At 31.7% G+C, this 24698-nt stretch overlaps 2 protein-coding genes across 6 annotated transcripts; both read left to right on the top strand.

Annotated features, from left to right (window-relative positions):
• Positions 1-2095: 2095 nt before the first annotated feature.
• Positions 2096-8662, top strand: LOC106672696 (lysophospholipid acyltransferase 5). The gene is made up of 10 exons (XM_014404314.2): positions 2096-2348; positions 5924-6031; positions 6090-6212; positions 6280-6395; positions 6466-6621; positions 6949-7080; positions 7132-7240; positions 7298-7445; positions 7502-7649; positions 8293-8662. Exons 1-10 carry the CDS (start codon positions 2255-2257, stop codon positions 8554-8556), a joined length of 1398 nt encoding a protein of 465 aa, XP_014259800.1. The 5' UTR covers positions 2096-2254; the 3' UTR covers positions 8557-8662.
• A 5138-nt stretch (positions 8663-13800) lies between these two features.
• Positions 13801-22752, top strand: LOC106672667 (zinc finger protein 281-like). 5 transcript variants are annotated; one of them, XM_014404267.2, is made up of 19 exons: positions 14161-14595; positions 15252-15494; positions 16437-16529; positions 16604-16669; positions 16738-16823; positions 16889-16948; positions 17003-17147; positions 17215-17318; positions 17377-17548; positions 19491-19594; positions 19659-19831; positions 19889-20018; positions 20083-20310; positions 20378-20483; positions 20546-20659; positions 21046-21524; positions 22174-22236; positions 22298-22402; positions 22480-22752. In XM_014404267.2, the coding sequence occupies exons 5-19, from the start codon at positions 16740-16742 to the stop codon at positions 22561-22563; spliced, it is 2151 nt and encodes a 716-aa protein (XP_014259753.1). In that variant the 5' UTR covers positions 14161-14595; positions 15252-15494; positions 16437-16529; positions 16604-16669; positions 16738-16739; the 3' UTR covers positions 22564-22752. The 5 variants fall into 5 exon arrangements, with proteins under 5 accessions (XP_014259748.1, XP_014259751.1, XP_014259753.1 ...); XM_014404265.1 differs by lacking the exon at positions 14161-14595 and adding an exon at positions 13804-14006 and having other exon boundaries at positions 16604-16823; XM_014404263.2 differs by having other exon boundaries at positions 16604-16823.
• The last annotated feature ends 1946 nt before the right edge of the window (positions 22753-24698 follow it).

Genomic DNA, 24698 nt, shown 5'->3' with positions numbered 1-24698 from the left:
CGAGGTCACGATAGCTCAGGTGGTAGAGCAGCGGCCTATCTAGCCGAAGATCGTGGGTTCGAATCTTTCTCGTGCCATTAACTTTTTTTCATCTCAACTAAAAACCTTAATTAATTGTCATGTATTGATTGGCCAAGCGGACCACGAAATTAGTGAATTAATAATATTTAACATTAGCCATATAATGTTATAATTTAATAATATACGGCTAATGAGTTACGAATAATGCGAACATTATAAATCAATTTAAAAATTACAAATTACCCTGATTTTTAATATAAAATTAAAATATTGAAGGCTGATATTAATTTATCAAGTATGCTTCCATATTTCAGAAATGAAATCAATCTTCCCATAGAGCATTATTTGTTAATATGCTGGAAGCAAAAAAGAAAAAAAAAACGAATTTGGAAAATCCTTTGAAAAAGTGTAGACTAGCAGGTCGTAACCCAAAAAATAAATTATCTTTTTTTTCAGTTCATGAGTTAAATGACTGTTTTGTTTTGGTTTTATTTATCAAACTCGTCTGACTGGCCCCAGATATTTGGGTTGAAAAGTACAGTTATCCATCTTCAAATGCAGAAAACAAATTTAAAAAATTGTAGTTTGATAACACACGGCGAAGATTAAATAATTATCTGAATCTTCTTTTAACGTCCTACTCACCGGGAATATATTAATTCAGCCAGCTCCAGTAGAAGCTCCTTCGGTTTGCAGAAAGGTGCCAAACAGATTTTGGCAGAAGATAGGTGTTGGATGTGGAGGTGTCACTGCTGTTCGCCGTTTCTGGGGCTGGACCTAGTAGGTTATGCCTTATCTCATGGCAGACTTTCACCAGAAGGACGTCATCTCAGAGACTGGTCAGAGATTCAATCATGATAATTTTCAAAATAGTTCAAGAGATATGCAAGGAATCATGCTCAATTTAACCAAATGTTCCTTATAGCTACGAGAAACCAAGATTAATACAACCATTAAATTGAAATATAATTCAAGAAAAAAGGAATTATGGACAATTTAACCAATTGTTCATGATAGCTATGAGGAACCACGATTAATCGAACTATTTTTTATTTTTTAAGGAATTATGGACAAATTGACCAATTGTTCATGATAGCTACAGGGAACCATGATTAATTCAGCCATTAATTTGAGAAATAATTCAATAAAAAAATTATTATCATTTTGCCCAATTGCTCATGGTATATAGTTGGAAAGAATTATTATCACTGTACCCAATTATACAACAAAATTACAAGGACCCTTGATATTTATTAAAGAATGATCAAATAAATCATGATCAATTTAACAATTTATTCTAGAGAGAAGGAAATATGATCAATATATCCAATTGTTCATGGTATACAGTTGCTAGAAATTATGATCACTGTACCCAAGTATTCAAAAAAACTGCAAATACCCTTGATGATTATTGAAGAAATATCGAATAAATATGATGAATTTAACCATTAATTTGAGATATATATACTAAAACGGAATTATGATCAATATACCAATTTTTCAATTCAACAACAAGGAACCATGATGACTTTTAAAGAAAGACCAAATAAATCATATTCAATTCAACAATTTATTCTAGATAAAAAGAAATCAATTTACCCAGTTGTTCATGTTATATAATTAATTAAGGTAATTTCCCTTTTGTCGAGCTAGCTATCCCCAATTTATTCGAATATTCAAATCAGTTACCGAGTTACATTTTAAATTTACTCAAAACTATGATTAATTTACCCAATTATTCAAGACAGTTACACAAGATCTTGATTGGTATATGCTAATAAACAGTATAGCTATAATTATCCATGGTTATTGTACCAATTAATTTAAATAGTTTTTTAGTTGTTCAAAACAACTACTCGAATATTCAAATCAACTGGCAAGATCCACGGTACCTTTACTCAAATACCTAAGATAGCTATCCTTGATCAAATTTACTCAAGCATTTAAAGTACCTGTGATCATGGTTTTATCATTATTATTATTATTGTATATGCAAAACTCCGATAGTTGACTTTGCAGCTGTATCGATATTGAACAATAATCGACGGGCCGTTGCCAGTTTCTCAGCCGATGACGGCGACGCCGCCAAACGATAAAAATCGGTGTCGTTCGAGGAAGGTTTCGTCCCGAAATCGGTGGTCGCTGGTCAGTGGTCACTGATCAGCCGTCGTGCTGTCCAGGGTTGTCGTCTGGGTAGAGATCTTGGACTTATCTCGGGACGTCTCAGGCCGAAATGACGGACAACGCCTCGACAGAGGCCCCCGGCCTCGCCGCCTCCCTAGGCCTCTCTGAACCGGCCCTTCGCCTCTTCATCACCATAATGACGGGTTATTCACGCAATTACGATTCATTATCAATATTCATTAGCTTAATCTCGGAGATATTGTTTTGTTTACTGGAAAGTCAACGTTACAACGCACTTTTTTTAATATGAGAAAAACAGTTTCGTTTTAACGCGCAAAATTAATTTTTGAGACTTGAACTTTGAATTAAAATGATTATATGTCTAAAATAGGATGTTACATAGTTTATTTACTTATTGTTATCATAAAGAAATCGACAGACGTTGAAAATTGATTAATTTATTCCTCATTTTCTTTTATTCAAAACGTTTACAAAAAGATACAAAATAATAACAATACTCTTCTGAAAAACCATGTAAAATAAAATAAATTAACATTTTTTCTTACGAAAATTTTGGTCTATGACATGTCACATTACCATTTTTTTTAAATATTTGTCAAATTTGTTTTTATTCTTAGCTTATGAATATATAATTTAATAAACAAGCAGATTTATTTGGTATCATTTTAAAATTTTTAAACATTATTACAATCAGAACAAATGTTTATCATTGATTTTAACATAAAACTATTTATGAGATTTTTTCGTGATGTCTGCTTGCCGATGAACTAATAGTTGGAGAGGGTAGTTCTACTCATACTGTTTTTGGCAGATTAAATGCTCATTGTCAGACTGAAAAGAGATCTCTTGGGTGGTCTGTAATTTTTTGCTTTTCAGAAAGAAAAAATTCTCTTTCAAAAAGTGCTCAAAGATGAAAAAAAACTGGACCTTGTATTTATTTGTTTATTTTCCATAACTAGGTATAAATATCTTATTTTGACTTCCTCCCTCGGCCATATATTACATGTTACAAATCATTTTACACTTAGATAAAAAACAATCAAAATCACTTGAATTTCATCCTTTCCAGAGCCAACTTGAATGCTTTCTTTTTTTTTTTACTTTTTTTTTCTTTTTTACATTGGTTCCTTTGATGAAACAATAAATTTGAGTAAAAACTTAATTATTAATTAATTTTTTTTTCTTAAAAGCATGGTTTTAAGTCAATATCACACCCGGACAGATTCTTTGGCCAACTACAGATACCCAAGGCCTGGGTCTGCCATGCTCTAACATCCACATGGTCTTCAGCGATTTAGGGGCTACTGGAAGTCTTGATTGGAGAGAAAATAGTGGTCAACCATGATGTAAAACGGCTAAAGATGATCGTTTTTGTTCTTACCACACTATGGAAACATTATTTAACAGCTTCCTTTATAGGCAGTCAATTTTAAATGGTAATGAGGGTGAGGTCTAAAACATCCATCAGAAGGCTTCATGAGAATAGCCTAGTCTTTGAACATCCTGCATCAGGTTCTCTACTATTGAAGAGGCATTGAGTAGAAAGGCAACTATTCATTAGCATCTCGCTTGGTCATTTGAACAATGGGGGGCTGTTCTCTTCACAGACGAATGCCGGTTTATTACCAGGGCTGTGTGTGAAGACATTGAGGACGATTTGCTTCCTCCGTGCCATGCGTGAGTCACAGCCATTTTAAAGACAGTCGGTTATGGTGTCGGGTGGAATTGACATACCAAACTGAGGAGAAAGTTCTTCTGGAAGCTGTGGTTCCATTTATTAGGGACAACTTTGTGTTAATGCATGCGGATAATGATCGATCGTGTGTGACTGGAGTTGTCGCCCATTTCTTGGAAGATGTAGGGATTGCCACAATGAATTGGCCAGCATTTTCTCCTTACTTAAATTCTATAGAACACTTATGGGACATGATAAAGAGATGGATTAGACATCGTTCGGCACCTCCAACAAGCGTTGATCGCTTCAAACCGACCTTGCTGAAGAATGGGATTATGTCTCAAAGTCAAAATCCAGTCACCTATTTACTCGATGGTTAGAAGACCAGAGGAAGTCATTTGTGTTATTAAGAACAACACTAGGTAATAAATTGTCAATTAAATTTTCACTAAATAATTTTCCAGTGTTGTGAATTTTCTTTCGTACCATTAATTAAATTTTTTAAATTAAAATCCATGAATTTCTGATCTCATTTAATTTGGTTTACATTAAAATAAGTATGTTGTAAAGCAACAAAAAACATATAGTTTGACATAACAAAATGCAAGTGTACATATTTTTTTTTTTTTAACCCCCCGCACTTATCGATGTAGCAGAAGAGTGATATAGGAGTCGGACGCTCTAACCACAGTCACTGTGGTCCCTAACCATCCCCAATTTAAGTGTACATTTTGTAATAACCAGTAACTTTACTTCCTGTACACCCTTACTAAATAAATCAGTTTGCACCTCTTCAATATTAGTTGCCTTACGAGGGATTTACCTATTTGACTTTCTCAGCTTGATGATGTTAGAATTCAATTGGGATTGTCACATTATTTGTTAGCTTTGACATTCCTGGAAATATCTGGTCGATAAGACTTTATGCTTTGTAGTTGTCAAGGATCTGACCACAAGTCCTCAAGATCTGGCATAGGTATGCAAGGATCTTCAGCTTCTTGGTTGATTTGGTAAATCCCAATGTGCACAATAATATGAACTATTCCTAATTTGCACTGTTCAACAATAAATCTGATGTTGCCTAAGGATTTGGTGTACCACTGATTTGTTTTGACATATACTGAGTAAGATGCTTTTAAAAGTGTGAGGCTCACTTTTCCCTAGTCCAGGTGTCGCGGGTCAGGCAAAGTATTCGCAATTTTTTTTCTTAAATTATATTTTTTTAATAACTGTAAAATTAAAATTAGACCATTAAAACTAAAAGAATGACTTTAGGGGACATAGAAGGGACTAACTGTACTTTTCACCAAGTTTGACAAATAAAGAAAAAAATGTCATTTCATTCTTATCGAGTTACTGTTCTGAAAAACCAGTATAAAAATACAATGAAACAACCCTCGGTTAGACTACAATTTCTAAATTTGTATGTATGGGAAATTTATTTTATTTCACAAATATGGCCTCATGCACCATTATTATAATTAAACCATTTTTTTTATATTATTATTATTATTATTAACAAATCACGTTTATAATAATTTTACAACTAACCAAAAAAGTAGAACCTTCTAAATGTGACTTTAAATTACATTTATTTAACACAAAGAAAAAGAACAAAACTGCAAAGCCCGGCAGACCGTGATGTTTGAAGTTCATGAAATACCTTCTTTTGTTCATCATCCTACATACCTCAAGAAATCACATAATAAAATTTTGCAATAAATTAACAGTAACTTCATTGATAGAATTGCCAAGAAATCTCACAATAAATTTATATAATTTGGTCATTGGTGATCATTTTGGTCTGCCTAACAACCCCTCTAGTTGGCTTCTCAATAAGATTGTATTTTTAAATATACTTTCCTAAAGGTAGATTGGGGATGAGGCCATGAAGACAGAAACAACATTTATTTTCTTGTCAAGCTTTCGGCAGAATATATCGCCTTCATCAGGACTTCAAAAAAAATCGTTATATTATTTCTGTCTTCATGACCTCATCCCCAATCTACCTTTAGGAAAGTATATTTAAACTGAGAAGGCTGATCAAACACCAAAGAAAATATTGTATTTTTATTGATATAGGATATCCTATTGCATTGATTCACCGATTGTTCTTATTTGGAAAGCCACCACCAGTCCAACATGTATTTTTCATATTGTGTGGTTTGTCGCTGGGAATGTACAATTTCGGTACGTAGTGCATGTAAATTTAGGCTGTTGCACCTTAACCAACTGATATTTGTTTCAGGCTTGGAAATGCTATATACTCTACTGGGCCTTGTGGTTGTCTACGCTATTCTTAAAATGATCGGAGGCACTGTACATTCTGTTATAATCACATTTGTATTCACCCTTGGCTCCCTGATAGCTGGTAATGAAATTTAACAGTTTAACACCAATGAATTTTAATTCTTTATATTGTCTTGGTATTTAACTAGGATATTGGGTAACTACAACCGACAACTATGATATTGTGTGGACTATGCCTTACTGCATCTTAACCCTCAGATTGACCGGGTTAGCTTTCGATATTTATGATGGTTCGTTACCAGAGGTCAGTTAGTTTTGCCTTAAAATTTTCATAAGAATAATTGTCTCTTTTAATTATTTATTTTTATGTACAGGAGCAGCTATCGAAAGATAGTAAACAGTTAGCATTACGAGAAGTGCCATCATTACTTGAAATAGCTGGCTTCACCTATATGCCTACTAGCTTCATGATCGGGCCACAGTTTCCAATGCGAAAATACAAAGATTTTGTTGCTGGAAAATTAAAACCTGTGAGTATTTGGGGTTAAACTTCTCTTCAAGGCTAATTATATTTTTAAAAAAAAGCACCTTCATTTGTCTTCAGTTTATCAGACAGTATCGTTATGTTTTAACTGCGGTATAATAATGTTTGACATTTTGTTTGTTGTTTGTTAGATCAACTGAAACATTTTTAAAGGATAAAAAATAATAATAATTGGGGAGTATTTGCATTAAATAAAATAAGTCCTCTTAGAGACGTGCACAAGATATGCTCAAAGCTTTAATTCTGTTTTAATTAATTTAAAAAATACATGTTTGTATGCACTAAATTTTAATAATTCTTGTAATAATCACAGGCAAACCAAACAATTCCGCAATGTGTAAGACCAGCAATGGAGCGGCTTTTGTTAGGGCTCATCTACTGTTTTCTTTATACAGCCGGCTCGATGTATTATAGCCCTTCTTACCTTCAGTCTGAAAAATTCAGGGTAAGTTTTCTGTATAAAAAAATTATTTACTTCTAACAATAATACTTACAGGAGCATCACTTCTTCCAAAAAGTTTTTGATATTGCCATCTGGGCCCATGTTGCACTTTATCAGTACATTTGCTGTTGGCTATTCACCGAGGGCTCTTGTATTTTAATTGGTTTGTCTTTTTATTTATTTGTTAATCTTCAAAAATTGACATAAAATGCACTTTTAGGTTTGGGCTATAATGGAACCGACAAAGAGGGAATGCCGAAATGGAATGGCTGTTCTAACGTGGATGTGGTGCTCTTTGAAAAGGCGCAGAACTTCAGTCATGATTATGTTGCGAGCTTCAACACCAACACAAATTTTTGGGTTTTGCAGTATGTTTTAGTATAATTTTCCCATTGAATAAAGGGTAAATAGAAATTTTCTTTAGGTACGTTTACAAAAGGTTGAAATTCTTGGGAAACAAAAACCTCTCTCAGCTTGGGGTTTTGCTGTTCCTTTCTATCTGGCATGGACTACATTCCGGTTATTACGTGACCTTCTTTACAGAATTCTTTGCAGTCTACATGGAAAAAGATGTACGTACATTTATTTTTAATACTGAAAGTTGTATTTATCTATCTAAATAAATGAAAATTGCTTTAGATAGCTTTTCTGCTTGAAATATAATAGGGTATACAGGGTGTCTTTTTTAGGTGGCCTGGCTGAATGGCTGAATGTCTGAATTTATAAAAAAAAATGTGTTTAATATTTTTTAGAGTAGTTTCAAATTTTTATCTTTTTTTGGAGAAAAATTATACAGGGTAGTTCAGGCCCAGTTCTACTACAAAATTTCAAATATGACCTGTCACATCATTTTAAAGGATTTTTTTACACTGAAAACAATGTTGCAATCGGATTTTAAGTGGTCACAAAATGAAAAGTTATGGCAAAAAGTTTAAAAAAAAAAAAAATGGTCTGCTATCATTTTCTATCCTATGATGCAATTCTTCAACTGAGGTTGCTGAGTTATGATTGGCATAGACACTGTTTTTAAATGGTCCTGTTAGCTGGTATAAAAATGTAGTTTTTGTCCTGTCATAACCTTAAGTTGTTTTATCATCTATTTTATATCAAAATGTCAATTTTTTGTCAAGATAAGGATTTATTGTTGAACAACAAATAAATCTTGATTGCAATACATAACAAAAAGAAAATTTACTTGTTAATTGTTTGTTTCAGTATTTTGTGATTCTGGAGGAAAACAAGAAATTCCTGCAGTTCCTAAACAGACCCCTTGTTCTTCCTTTCAAGATCGTTCTACTCAAATTATACACCATCTTATTCATGGGTCCATGTTTGCTACCTCTTGCACTTCTCAGCTTCTCGAAGTACTGGCCAATCTACAAAGAGATATACTGTTTTCATTTTGTATGGTTGCTATGGCCTCTATACCGACCATTGGTAGTTATGCTCCTACCTCCGGCTCATCAGAGAACTGAGTAAATGATGGTTAATACTAATTGGATCTGAAATTGTACAATTAAATTTAAAAATAACATAATAACCAAGCGTCTTTTATTTGGTCAAATAAAATCAACACAAAAAATTAGTTTATCTGTTGTGATTTAGTATAGTTAGGGTTAGGAGTAATAACCTGGTTTGTACTTTCAGTGTATAAAGACTGATTGCAAATAATGTATCAAATAGTACTTTATTGTACAATCTAAAATATACTTCTATACTATNCAAAATAATTCTGTTACAATTATTTTATTTTTATAAGTGTTGTGAGAATATCTCTTATTTTGAATTTTGTATTTTATTATAAAAAAGAAAAGGAAAAAAGTACATTATATTTATCCACTTAATATATATTATTTTAAAAATTACTTTATTTACTGTATTGGGTGTATTTTTTTTATATTTTTTTTAACCAATGTAAGAAAAATGGGAATGTTTTATTTTAGTAAAAATTGGCAATAATGTGTGTCTTCATTAAGGTAATTTGTTTAAGCAGAATGTTCCCGAACTGACATAACCTTTGGCGATTTTAGATGTAAAAGGCCTAAACTAGCAAATTAATGTTTTTATATTTTGATTGATTTTGCATGTTGCCAAATATATATATTTTAGTTTGCATCCCTGCTAGAATTAATTGTTTATTGAACTCAAGGGCGCGTTAGATTATGCATGTATTTGTTTAATTGGCATTTATTTTGGTACTTTAGTTATTACACAAACCTGCTAAATTGTATCTAAAGACATGGAAGTAAAATGATGTAATAATATATTCGCATTGTGATAAAATGTAACTCAAAAGTAGTCTAGTTTAAACTGCTAAAAGTAAAATTTCTTTTAAATATCAAAAATTTAGTTGGTTGGCACATTTTTGAAAAGCAATGTGCTGTTATATTAGGGTATTAATATGTTAATAACTTCCATTTTATAATTCGATGTCAAATCCAATAATGTATAAAGTAGGTATATTTTTTATATTTGCTTATTTGTTAATTTGGAACAAATGTTAGATCCACATCTATCAAAACTGCCTTTTAATATAGAATGCAGACTGCTTTCATAAATTCTCAAATAAATATTAGCTATCATAATTACAAATAGCGTCCTTATTTTATTAGAAAATACAATATTACAATTACAGAGATGTTGTTTTTATTTTGTTTTTTGTTATTCGTTTTTTTAATCATTTAACTATAATTTTTATGAAAGTAGTAATCCAATTGTTTTTCACTACAAATTTTGCACGTTCTACCCTTAATTTTTTCCCCTTTAATCTTAAGTGCGATGCACGAAGTTATTCAAATGCACATTTAAAAATTATTATTGTTTATTTATTTTTTTTTATGAGGGTATTTCAACTACGAGCTTATATGAACCCTCGGTGTGCCGGTGTTTTTGAAAACAATACCATTTGTAAGTACGTTGGGGAGTCCAGCAGCCCTGCATTCGAACCCAGGACGTCTTTACTTTACAGTCATGTACACCATGTCAACACCTAAACCATTGCAACCACCAATTCCCTGAAGTGTTTTATGTTTTATAATATATGTATTTTTATGAAATTTTTCTCCTTGTGTGTGCATGTGCGTGTGTGTATATTACGCAGGGTGGGCAACCAAGACCCGAGGGGTTAAATGCCGGACTCATGCCCCATCCCTAAAAGGTCCGGGACTTGGTCGGCTCATGTGTCCTGCATAAATCTCTTGGACTTGTTCACAAACCCCAAGGTTTTGGACCATTTTATCTCGGGGAATGATTTGGTAATGCCCGCTCCTTCAAAGATTTCAAATTTGGACCTATCACACTCTGTGTGGTAGTGCCTTGCTGTTTCTTCTTTTGTTTCGCAAAAACGGCAAAAGGGATCTGGTAGAATACACATTACGGAGAGGTGTCTTCTCAGTGGGCAGTGTCCCGTCAGAATACCTATCAGCCGCCTAATTCCCTTCCTTGAGATATAGCCATTTCGATTCTGCTGGTTTGATCACCTTAACAAACTACTTTGATTGCCTGTGTTTGGGGGTTAAATTCCATTCATTAAGGAATTGTTTCATGCCCCAGTTATGTTATACTCTCCTTCATTGTGCTCATAGAGTGAGGTAATACCGGTTGTGGCCTGACAAACGCAGTATTAGAGCCTTCTTTGGCCAGGCTATCCACCTATTCATTAACATAGTGTCCTTTATGTGCTGGTATACTAAAATTGGAACAATTTTTTCTCCTTACCATTACTAATGAAAAATAATTACTTGAATAGTCTGTTAATATCATTTACACTTCCTGATGAAATCCTGATTTTTTACAAAAATCATTAATTATAGACTCTCAATCTGCTCATTGCCTCAAATTGATCATCATTCCTGCCTTAGATACTGTTATGATCTTTTTTTTTTTTGGGGGGGGGGGGTTACGCTGGCATATTACCCATGAAGTTTTCTATTTTCATTTTACTGTCGAGCAGGATCGGCCGACCAGGACCAGGTCCGCGCACCCACTCATTCCGCTCCATCATCTTCTCATCTTCTAAATTTTCATGGTTGAATATAATCAAAAAGAAACATTTATCGACTTTAGAAATCCATAGAATGTTGAAAGCTGATGGATTGTTGCTTATTAGGACAGACTCTAAGTTTATTGGTTTGGAAATGTTTGGGACTTTGCTCAGATTTTTTAGCAGTTTGTCTCTTTCGTTTTTGTATTCTGGACATTCAAAAATTATGTGGGAAGGATTTGAAGGGCAATTGCAAGTGGGACAGTTCGGAGACGATGCCAAACCGATTCTCTTGTAGCTTCAGTCTAAAAATAGTAGAATAGAACTCCTTTGACATTCCTTCTGGGCTATCGCCTTCCGAAAACCATGGTTTTTTCTTGAGCTCAGGGAACAGTGACGTGTAATAATTGCCAACATTTGATGCGTTGTATTTTTCTTGCCACAGATTTCTATAAAGCTTTTCCAAAAAGTTTTTCCCGTCATCTTTAGGAATTTCATTGACAAGGGTTGGACCTGATGTTGCAGCCTCGTTTGCAAATGCGTCCACCGTTTCATTTTGCCATAAGCCTGCATGCCTTTTCACCCAATACAATGCCACCCTTTTTCCCATGATGTTTGTCTCAAGCATTTTCCTAGAGATTTGGGCAAAAATATAGTTTCTGCATTTATATTCTGGGATAATGTTACCCTTTCTACAATGCTTCGACAGTCTGTGAGGATACAAAATTGCAATACAAAGAATTGCAGGGTCAAAACTATGGAATTTTCTTCCCTGGGAAGTATGTTCTGCTTCCTCGCTGGCTAGTTTCAAGTCCATGGCATCTGAGTTTTTAAAAACAACATGAATCATCCTTTTCTTTTTCCTGTTATCTTTTTCTCTTTCTGCTTTTCTTTTGTAATGTGGTTTCATCATCCGATTATAAATAAAAACTAAATTTATTTCTAATATATGTACATGTAAGGGGGTTGAAGCCCTATTTGTACCTTTAAAATAAATAAATAATAAATGAGATTTATATGTAAAAAAAGTGTGTATAAAATATAAAAAGTTAAACCCTGTCAAAAGTTAATTGGCCCAACAAAGAAAGTATGATTCTTACTCCTAAAAGCCCTGATAATTTTACAAGTTCACCACTTCAATACCAACTATAAAAAGAAAGAAAATGTATAATTAAAGATAATTCGTTGAATTTTAGGTATAGTTGAATTAATTGGAGAAAAGTAAATAATAGAAAATTTGAGGCTAATGATTTAAATTTGTGAAGTACTACCAGACCATAATCATGATATGATTTAAGAGATGGATCAACCTTGTGTAGATTTGTATGCGTGATAATCAGGTATTAGGACACAGAAACATGACTTCAGGGCTGAGTTAGTTTACAATTTCTTTATCAGGTACAATAAATAAATAACATATAAAAACAACAAATAGCAAATCAAAAATACTAAAAACATTAATAGTTAACTTATTTTTGACCAATGTGGCTAATTTACCAATCAAATTAACCACATTGGTCAAAAATAAGTTATCTATTAGTGTTTTTAGTATTTTTGATTTGCTAATTGTTGTTTTTATATGTTACTTATTATCAAAGATGTATAAACATCTTTATATGCACCTGATAAAGAATTGTAAACTAACTAAGTCCCAAAGATGTTTACAAATTAAACAAAAGCTTGGCATGAAGTTGGGAGTTTCTATGTTTCCGTGACTTGATTATCATACGTACATATAATAGAAAATGATTTATGTAATTGAATTAAATGCAGTAATGACTGTTGCATAAAATATTGACATTTAATGATTGTTTGGAGATTGTGAGATGCTGTCTGGTTTGACAGGTTTAGAAAAACATTTTCTTTATCATGCCAACGTTACAATCTTTATTGAGATCGTCCTTCAAGGCTGGGATTTATAAACATAGTTTAAATTAAACAAATACATGTAGGATGAAAAAATGAATTAATACAATGCTAGGAATTTTAGACTCAAAGTATTTTGAGCGCAAATGCTTTGATTGAGTCTAAAATTCCTAGCATTGTATAAATTCATTTTTCACATCCTACATGATTTGAATAATTTAAACAATGTTTATAAATCCCAGGCCCTGAAGATGATCTTAATAAAGATCGAAATGTTGGCACAATAAAGGAAATGTTTTTCTAATCAGACAGCATCTCATGATTTCCAAATAATCATTAATTAATGGTCACTAAACACCACACATTGACATTTAACATGTAAAGATATACAGCTTTGAATTTATCTGTATTTACAAAGGTTTTTATTTATTTTGATAATTATACAATTTTAGAAAAATTATAACTAACAAAATGGGGGGATATAATTTTACCAGGGAGTATATCTTCTGTAACTACAATCAAATACTTAAATGTGTCAGAAATGTTGTCTTAACATTGGGTAGAATGATTAATGAAATTTACCAGTAAAAGTATAAATATTGGTTAGGATTTGGCTAAAACTTGCAACATGGAGACAGAAAAAATGTGTGCCACTGCAGAAAAACGTGTTTAACCCTTTTGATCGCTATTTGATAATATACATTTTTACGTTTAATTCTCCAATTAAAGATAACTCTGGTAAAACGGAAAATGGATAATAATTTATGTACTTGTTTTCGGGTGTCGGGTGTTAAAAATTGACTACCCAATCCAAGAGCAACTTAAACCGAGGGAAAAATAAAACAAAATAAAAATAAACAATCGAGTGTTTTATTTTTTTATTTAACAATTGAGTGTTGTTTTTCTCGGCATTTAGTTTTTGACGATCGCCGCGTCCAGTCGCAATACTCTCGAGGCGAGTAGGAGATTTTCCGAGAATGTGTACGATTTCCTGGAAGTGGAGTGCGAGGCGGGATGGCGCGACTGGGACGGGACGAGCGATGCCGGGGCACGCCGAAGCCACGAAAAGAGCGTCCCAAAGGTAAATCCAATGAAAATATATAAATATATTTTTTAATGAGACTAGTCTAAAAATTTTGAAAATCAAACTTTCGAATCTCTTCTTGACTCAGTGAAACTCGAAAACATTAACATGTGTGATCGGGGAACTTCTCTGATCCCTGACTTTCTTGATTCAAATAGCAGATCCCGTCAGAAATTACTTATAATTTTGAGTCGTTTTGTCACATCTCGTTCGTCGATTTTTTTATTTCCAGGCTAATATTTCTCAATTTTGGAGAAAACATTTTTTAATAAAACTTTAACGGATTACAGCAATATTTCCGTTTAAAATATAGTTTCAAAGCCGGCCCTTTTAAACTGAATAAAATTGCTAAGTCGGAACTTTGCCACCAAAAAAAAATTTTCTTTCCCAGTAGCTGATGCAATTTTTTCTCCCGGTGAAAATTAAGATCCGTCCAGTTTCGCGTCTTATCCGTGTGTTTTGATTGAAAAGGCATAGTAGTGGAAAGCTCGAAATTCGTCAATCTGACGTTTTAAAAATTTTCTTTATACTAAGAAATCGTGTCTTTTTCCACCGTTGAGGATACTCACGTTGAGGATAAACCGAGGTAAATTACTCGAAATGGCTATATTTTATTTTCCCTGCAAACAAAAACGAAGCATACAAATATAAGTACGTATAAACTTTATGCCAGATACCGAAGTCCTTCAAGCTCTTCGCCACAGTCGAGGAAACCACGGAATTTCCAAATGTTTGGCATGTTATTAACTACATGAAAATATTTAAATTTTCACAATTCACATTTCTTATACTCATAAGACCTGACTTGTAACCATCTTTAAGGAGAAATTCTTGGGTCTATTATCAATCAACACAAAGAAAAACTGCCGAATTTCTATGAACTTGAGTTTAATCCTCTGAAATAAAACCTTTCAAATATTTTATAATTATTTACACTTTTAGTAGTTTCATAGGATGTACTACCATGATGTACCATTTCACGCATTTATATTCTGATCGTTGTATTTTTTTATCTAAACAAAAATTTAGAGCACAGTATGCTTACGTTTAAACTGCGAATGAGGCTTGTTTTGACATATTACAGTATGCAATTGATCATTAACATTATATTTATATATTTTGGAGCACCAACTAATAAGAAATTAAATTTTGGCTCGCTATCTAAAATTGAAACCTCCTTTTAAATTTTGAATTTTAAATTCAACAGTTCTACACCAGGCCAATGCTATTATTTTTGAACAGGACGTTTATACTTCTCGGCGTGAGTTGAGTTTTAAAAACTGACGAGGATTCGACTGAGGAAGATTTTTCTGTGCGTATTGCCTGCGTTGAAGTCTAACGAGAAATGTTATGCGATGATTGACTGAGAGTTGATGATCCAAATAGCACTAGCTCCTGTCGTTGGTTACTAGCTGTCTAGGGACTTTCTTTATCCTTCTTTGGACAGGCTGCAGAACTCGACCCTGAGCAGATGCGTCTCCTTTGGTGAGTCGTCTTTTACAAATGGTAGGCTCTTGCCGTGAAAGTGACCGTTACTGATCGCAAAACGGCCACACCCGTTTAGCAATTTATTAAAAAAACCGTTAACCTTCGGTACGACTAAATATTCGTCTTGAACATTTTCAGAATACAGGAAAAAAAGACAAATTAGATTTTCAAAAAGGAATTAATCCGAAACTAGGTAAAATTTTGATCTCTCTTTGAAGGAAAATGGTGGCGACACAATCTTAAAAACTTCACATTTAACATACTCACTTTTACTATTATTTTATTTTATTCAAACCAAAAAATCTTTAATCTCTTAAATCATTAACCCAACAAAAATCTAACTTTATATATTAAAATCTCCCATTTTTAAATGAATAAATAGGCTTACAACAAATAATGACTTATGTGGGGAATGTTGAAAAGGTTTAAAAAACACCAATTTATATCTTTAATTCACAATATTTGAAATATATTGACTTATGTATGCTTAGATTTTAAACCATCTCAAAATTATAATTTTTCTGCACAAATTTCAGCTATTCTATCAGGCCAAATTGCAGTTTAATCAACTCTCATTATCATACTACTAATTTTTACAAAGGCCTAGCTTTAAGGATATGTTAAGTTATCTATGTTTTATTTCTTTATTTGTACTTATTTTTTACATCTTGTTCAACCTTTGTGCCCTTTTTCTTCTAGGCAAAAAATTTAAAAATGTACTTCTTTTGAATTTTGGGCCAATAACAACAAGAGCACAATAAAGATTGTTATAAATGTTTTTCTTTGATATAATAACAGGAAAACAGATAACAAATCTTTAAATTTTGATTTTACATATCTTCTTTTGTAAAAAAATTAACAACATAATAGTTTAGAGGTGTTTATGCTTTTGTGTTAACACCCACAGATCCCTCATTCATTGATCGTTATATATTCCAGATTAAGAAAATAAATGCAAAGTCTCCTTTATCTGACACTGAATACATTTTGGCATTAATATCTGTTATAAAAACAAGCTTTTATGGATTGGAAGTAAAGTATCAAATAATTTTTTTTGTGAATTTTCATTTTAAAAAAGGTTTATTTCATTAATAATTTACTTTTAGAGGCATCGAGGTCACGCATAACAAATAACGTGCAGTAGCATGTACATGGATATATTTTATAAAGAAGTAAGGTGTTTGATGAAAAGATCTTTGCATATTTGTTGACACTTCTGAAAATTCACACATTTTGCTAGCCATGGAGGACACTTTTCCTAGGGTGGGCATGTCATCTTTTGAAAATGAAGAGTACTCGTCTAGATCTTATATAGAAATGCCTCAGGTTTTCCATTCTTTGAATAAAACTATTCATACAATTTAAAAAACAACTTATTCTAAATATTTCAGACTGGTGAGGTAAACTACATTTCAACAATAATCGGGGTCAGGGGGAATCCCATTTACAAGGTATTTTCATGTTTTATTCAGCTTGGAAATGTATTCAACACGTTTGTTTTACAGGGCAAAGGCATTTGGATTGCAAAACCAGAGAAAACTTCGTTCACGACAGTGAAAGTCGATAAAGACGACATCAGGGCCAAAAGGCACTATGTTAAGACTTTATTTAAAGATGGAAGAGAGGTGAAGATTTGGGAGTGTGGTCTTTGTGAGTGTACTCATTTAAGGAATTAATTAAATGCTTAATCGATATTTAACAAATCACATTAATACAGGTGGAAAAGAATTCAGATTTCAGTATACACTTGTTCGCCACATACCGACTCACACAGATGTCAGGAACTATCAGTGTGATATTTGCCCCAAGGCTTTTCGCCAGGTAAACATTGATTTTGTGTTGTTTAGCATAAATGTTTATAATACCCTTGCAATTGCAGCTGAGTACTTTAGCACAGCACAAAGCGACCCACTTAAACATGCGACCTTTCCTGTGTGACTTCTGCAAAAAATCATTTAATCGTATATCTACCCTCATTTCACACAAGAAGATCCATTATGACGAGAAACGTCATATCTGCCCATTCTGCGGGAAAGGATTTCACCAAAAGGGTAATAATGATACTAATAAATAATGATATTAGAATGAGTTGTAAGTGAAAGCCTCTATTTTGTTATTGTTGTTTCTACGATGTTATTGATGATCGTAATAATATTGCCCTGCCTTCGTAACAATATTACAGTATAAATAAATGTATGAAATGTTCATAGAAATTGTAAATTTCTTCCTTAGTATATTATTATTATTATCAATATACTGTGCTTATTATAACAATAATAAACACGGCCAAAGGCCTACTTCACAGAATTATTACCTTAAGCCAGATGTACAAACATATCGTACATAACAATCACAACCCTAAACACATAATCAACAGAATAATCAACAACTACAACTCAACACTAACACCAACTGTTGATACTAATAGTACTATATCAAATCTATCAAATACAGTCAAACCAATATATCTATGCCATTCGTTCACAGCCTATCACATAAATTAAACACATTTCTCTCTTCTGATAACTTTAAAATAGGTTTCAAAAACTATAAAACAATTCACACACTTTTTTCCAAAATTAAAGATACACTAGTACCTACACCAGTAACAAATAAGTCTGATGTAATTTACAGAATCAATTGTTTAAATTGTCTGGCAACTTATATCGGTCTTACATCCCAATATTTGGATAAGAGAGTAAAGCAACATATCTATGACTGCAAAAAAAAAACCAACAAAATCCTACAGCACTGGCTACCCACTATTTTGAACACCAGCACAATTTAGACTTCAACAATCCAAAAATATTACACAAAGAACAAAACAAACATAAACGTAACTTTTTAGAAATGGTTTATATTAACACAGCATCAATTACAGATTGGACATATATAAACTCAGTCACAGCTATTCTAATATCATTAATCAAATTCAATATCGATAACATACATATATTATCATCACATCACACAAAACATAATATAACATAAAACAATCATTACATTCTTCACATCAAACATTTCTACATAGTCTAATTCTTCAACAATTTGGCTTTCCTTTCCATTATTACCCCTGTCTATATAATCCTGAAAGGTTAATTGGGCCGAACCATTACCCATTCTTTCCCATTGTCGGCTCCTTTCACGTCAAAGAAGCTGACTCCTCATTTAAAAATGTCTTTCTATCCCTACTTCCTTCCCCACCCCTTCAAAATCCAACCATATAAACATAAAACATCAATTTCTCACTGGACTTCCAACACGACACGCAATAATGACTCTTCTACACAGAAAACAAATACTGAATGAGTACAAATACTTTGAGTCTAAAATTTCTAGCATTGTTTAAATTCATTTTTCACATCATACATGTATTTGTATAATTTAAACAATATTTATAAATCCCAGGCCCTGAAGATGATCTCAATAATGATTGAAATGTTGGCATGATAAATAAAATGTTTTTCTAAGCCTACATCACATCAGACTGCATCTCACGATCTCCAAATAATCATTAATATTAGTAATTTAAAAATAAGTGCCGATAGTTTCATAACGATTATTTTGCCTTACATTCCTGTAAATTAAATTCAAATTGGTGCCTAGCAAAAAATAAGATGACAACATTAGGTTACAATCAATATTGGGTTGAAGAAGAAATGCAGTAAAGGTTGAGCAAAATATATGCAAATTGCAAAATAGCCACTATTTATATTATTTATTTAATTTTCTAACGAAAACATCATATTTATGTTCAAGTAAGAGAGAAAAAATCCTTTTCTACCTGATTACTGAGGGATTAAAAGGGAAGTCTAATCTCAAGACTTTCCTCGTATGCTTTTAAATTGAATTTAGGGGTATGGTGCGAAAAAAAAGCCGTTAATTGCCCCTTGATAAGATAAATTTAATTATACTCCATAGACAAAATATATTTCCAGATTTGGCAAGGCTTGTATAGAATCTCTTTTGAAAAACAATTAATTTTTGTTCTAGGTAACCTCAGGAACCACATGTACACACATACAAATGAAAGGCCTTATAAGTGTGAAGTTTGTAATAAAGGTTTTAACCAAAAATCCAATCTTGTTTGCCATAAAGTTAGTATTTATTTGTTTATTTTTGGGTTTTTTCTAAATTATAATAATTTTTATATTTTTGTAGATATCAACTCATTCAAAGAAGATCCTTTATCAATGTGAAATTTGCAATTTGAGCTTTGCCAAACAAAATTTATACATTAGTCATATGGAATCAGCTCATAATATAATTGTTAAGTTTTCTAGAAGGTCTCCAAGTTCAGAAAGTACACCAAGCAGTAACATAAAAGAAACACAGTAAGTTTATAAAAATAATTAAATAAGCATGCTCGAACCTAACTCTATTTTGTGTAGGTGTACTTTAGTGGATGAGTCTAACAATGTCATATACCACCTTCCTATATCCCAAGAGATCAAAAACCCAAGCATGCCTCCTAAGACTGATATTCCTACTAATGCCATTAACCAATTCCAAGAAAATAATGTCAGTTATTTTGTTCTACTCAAAAGTTTTTCGTTCTATTAAGTTGCCAAGTTTTCAATTTTAGCAAGAAAATGAGATTCTGACAATAATAAAGCACAATGCTACAGAGGCTATGAACCAGCTTAATGAAATTGGGCAAGTCCCTTTTGTTCTGTTCTACCAAGCAGGTGAATCTCAGCCAAAGATCTGTAAAGCGATAGTCAACAACAACGAATATGCCCTTGTCCATCCTTCCAACAGTGATATCTCTAAATATTTTATTCAGAATGCTAACAATTCTCTGTCGCATAAGGTGAAGTACTGATAGATATCAATAGAACAGTTTATATAAATAAAGCTCATAAAATGCTCGGTTGCAGTTCCCAATTGTATCTACAGTGATTCAGAAGAAAGACTCAACAGGAAAAGTTCAAACTCTTGTCCTTCCGGCTGGGCTCAACCCACAAGTGGTCGAAAGTTTCGAAGGTTATTATGACAAATAATTTTGAATTTTTAATAAATTAATGTGTAATTTTTACAACATATAGGTGCAAACGGTGCAAATGTTTTTGATTATTATCAAGCGCTCAATTTTGCCAAACCAGATCTTATCAATGAGGTTAAAAAAGAAATAGACTTTGAAGTGTATGATAATGTTGCACGTAAGTTCATTATGTATTATTTGTATATATGTAAATTTGTGATGAACTGATATTAGTTTGTTAAATTGTAACATTTGTTAATGATAATTTATGTTTATTTTTTCATGAGCCTAAAAAACTAACAAAGAAAAGTTAAACTTTACCATTATTAGAAAAGATTGTTTAAATATTAAGATCACAATTTCCCAACTTACAAAGGTTACCATATTTTTTGAAATATTTTTTCTTAAACATGAAGGATTAGTTTATATATAATTTTCATTTTTGTATTTTATCCTATAAACTACAGGATGGGGGTTTTAAATATTAATAATTAAGACATTTTAAGAATATATTTGTGTTGAGTTTATTCAAGCTTTAGCCTAATAATTTTTTTTTTTCTTAAGAAAACAAAAACGGAAGAACTGCAGTTGTTTTTACTAAAACACAGCCAAGTGTGCGCCAGGCCAGAGGAAGGATTTTGTTTGAAAGTATTGGCTCGAAGGCGAATCTGGCCCAGCCAGAAAACGCAATGGCCCCCGAGGTTGTTCCACCGCTTGACGCTTACAATAACAACAGTGAGAATCCGATAGAATTCCTCTACATCCCCGGTGAGTCGACGCGGCCTGAAAAGGAGGATCTCTTTGAAAAAGCAAACTGGCCTGAGAACAAGGTAGAGCCGATCATCTTCCTGCCAAACCAGGAGCTGAACACCAAGAAAGATTTCAATCTTGTGAACCACGATGAACAGTCTTCTTGTACTGTTTTGAACAGCTTTGGCATGGCTCCTCTCAACAGCCAAGAAGACAAACCAGTTTCAGTTGAAGTCGAAATACAAAATGAACAGCAGGTCACCTCTATCAAAAGTGAAATTGAAACTCAAGAGGTATTTTTTTATTATTTTGTTTTTAATTTGCTTAACACAGATTAAAACATGAGTTTGTTACAAATTTATATAATCATTCATTTAACATACTGTTAATAAAAGTATATTTTATTTTTATTAACAGATTCCTTATTATATTATTAGAATGGATTTAATTTAAAAGTTCAGTGAGCATTATTATTTTAAATACTGACCAAATTTAATTTTCATCTTTGGAACATACAAGCAAGAATGTTTACATATTTTTAATCATTATTCATAAACATGTGTGCCAAGCTCATTTTTTTTTTAATTTCGCCCTCTTTTAGGCTTTTGGAGCTGTATTAGATTAGAAAATTCCTTTAAATATATTGATTTTTTTTTCCCTCGGGAAATAGCTGATATTTGTTATGTAGTTTTATTTTGGGCTTAGTTGTATAATCTTGTTAAGTTTTGAGTTTAGAGGCCAGAGGTGTATTAAAAAAGCAGTAAACACTTTTTTACTGGTAACATTTTGGTACTATTTCAGTACCTTTTTCAGGCTGAGATGTGCCTACCTCAAAATTGTTTTCTACTTTTTTATTAAACATCCTTGGCCTCTTCACCCAAAAAATAAAACAGGATATTTTTTTATCAATAACTGAACAGTATTAAGTTAAACTATTTTCAGAATCAAGATACCTGTAGTGACATAGAACCTACACTTTTCAGCAACTTAGAAGCCTTGAAAGAGGTACTTTTTTCATTACTGATTTTTTAAAATAAACATTTCATTTTTACAAATAATTTTTCAGCCTTTCTCAAAATACAACATTGATTTTGACGGCGATACCTTTGATCTGTTTGAAGATTGCTCATTTGCTGACGGCCTATTGGATACTGTAAATAATACCACTGAAGTTAGTTTTATTTAATTATCTAATGATTCATTCATCAATTAATAAAACCCCACCTTAACTTAATTTTACAATTTCAGGAAAACAAGTGTTTCAACTCCCTCATAACTGACGCCGATTTGTCGATAAAGCAAGAACCAAATATGTATTTTAATCAAATGTAGTTGGACGTATTAGCTTTGCCATGCCTCACCAAGCTTTGCCGTTAATTTGTTCCTTGAACTATATTATATTTTCACTGAAAGAAGATTCACAATAAATTGTAGTTGTACACAAGTTTTTACTGTAAACACACTAAAGTCTTTTTAAACTAATTTTGTCAATCTGTGTATATTAAATCGTTTCACCACTGATTGCTTTATAGTTATATTTATGTCTTAGAAGGAATTGAAATAAATATCAAAGAGAGAATGTGGAAATGGCTCTCGCCTGCTGAATAAAAGCAAATTTTAACAGTTCAGTGTCCTTAATTTAAGGGCTGAGCACAATGTAATGTTCACATTTTGATTTTGATTTTTTAATTTAAAAATACGGTTTTAGTTTCAAATTTAGAATAATTGGCAAATTTAGAAAATAATAAGACTACAGTGATGTTTTCACTCAAGATACAGTGACTGATTTTGGAAAATATTTTCAAGTAAAGAAGGTGAAAAAAGAGAACTTAAAATAACATTTCCCTTGATTTATATCCATAAAAAAATTTCAGCAACAAATAGAAATATTTCAAATTGTCAATATTTATTTTACCTTCATGTTATGTATTATGTGTAAACATTTTGCATATTTGATTTAAATTGGACAAGTTAAATTATTTTTTGTATTTTAAAAACCATGTTAACATAAGTTATGTACAATTGATTTTTAATTCTAAGACTAGATTATGGAATAATTAAACAACTGAACATAATATATTCTACAAATGTTATATTTAGTTGTTAATGAACATATTTTAATTAAAAATTAATTTATAATGCAGATCTAATTTATTATATAATATCAATTAGTTGTCATAAAGTTTTATGGGGTATGGAGATCCTAAAACAAGTAGAAAAGTATTACTATTATTAAAATAGTTTCCAGATGTATAGGTTTAAAGGTTATCACTACAGATTAAGTAACAAAGCCAGAACACTGTAAAAATAGAAACCTTAGACCTTGCGTAACTTAGTTACAAGTAAATAACTGTTCATAAGAACTGTTTTAAATAAAAACAAACTCAAAAGAGAGTTTATTTTAACATAACACTTAAGCATAAGTTAAAATATCAAAAGGGTGATATAGGTATGTCAATTTAAATACGGTATTATGCAAAATACCACAAATGATAGTTAAGCAAAATGTAAATGTAAACATGTTCATATTATCATAATTGTAAAGAGTATTTTATTATGATCAAGTAGTAAACTTAAAACCACTGTAAAGCTTCAAATAATAAAGTTAGGAATGAACTTGTAGTTACACTGAAAAACGAAAACAATTGGCTGCGTTATTTATGACAAATTTTATTCACATTAATCACACCATTTTGTTTAATTTATCTGAATTTATAATTTATTGAACAATAATTAATATACCTATTTTATTTTTCACTTATATACATGGCAAAATAACACTATTTTTTGTTCATTAATTTAAGTCTAATATAAGGTTCAATTTGATACTTTAATAATTTTGAGCTTTGTGATATACAAAAAATCTAAAATACACTATAAGTTTATCAAATGTAATAAATATATTGCTTAAAATAAAACAAGGTGAATCCAAGATTTTAAAAAATCAAATCCGGACTAAATTATTTATTGTTAACATTGTTCTATGATATATTTACCTTAACAAATTTCATCAAAAAGGCGCATTAGATAAAATTGAATTGTTATTTATTATTAATATCATAGAATAGAATCAATGTAAGGGTGAACCAACTGTAATTTATAATTTGTAGTTATAATACTTATAAACAGAATATTTGTAATGAAAGTAATAGTTCACAAATAAAATCAACCATTGGGTTTTATGTGAAAAACGTTCAATTTTTAAATTTACAGGAAACTCACCGAACACATTTTATCACTTAATCCGAATCTCGAAAAGCTTTTAGAAAAGAGCTATAACAAACCTTTATTAATTTAGTTTGAAAAAATTGCATAATTTGTAGTTATAACACATATCTTATAATTAATAATATATTCTTTACATTCACTATTTTTTGTGGTCCGCTGACCAATTATCTTATTTATCTCAACTTAAACCTTATTGAATATTCTTTACGTTTAATTTAGGGTACTAGTCTTTGTTCTTA

Source organism: Cimex lectularius, unplaced genomic scaffold (genome assembly GCF_000648675.2).
Source record: "Cimex lectularius strain Harlan isolate CLEC.00 unplaced genomic scaffold, Clec_2.1 scaffold385, whole genome shotgun sequence".
Lineage (NCBI taxonomy): Eukaryota > Metazoa > Arthropoda > Insecta > Hemiptera > Cimicidae > Cimex > Cimex lectularius.
Note: the sequence above shows the minus strand (reverse complement) of the source record. Positions and strands in the feature narration are given on the sequence as shown.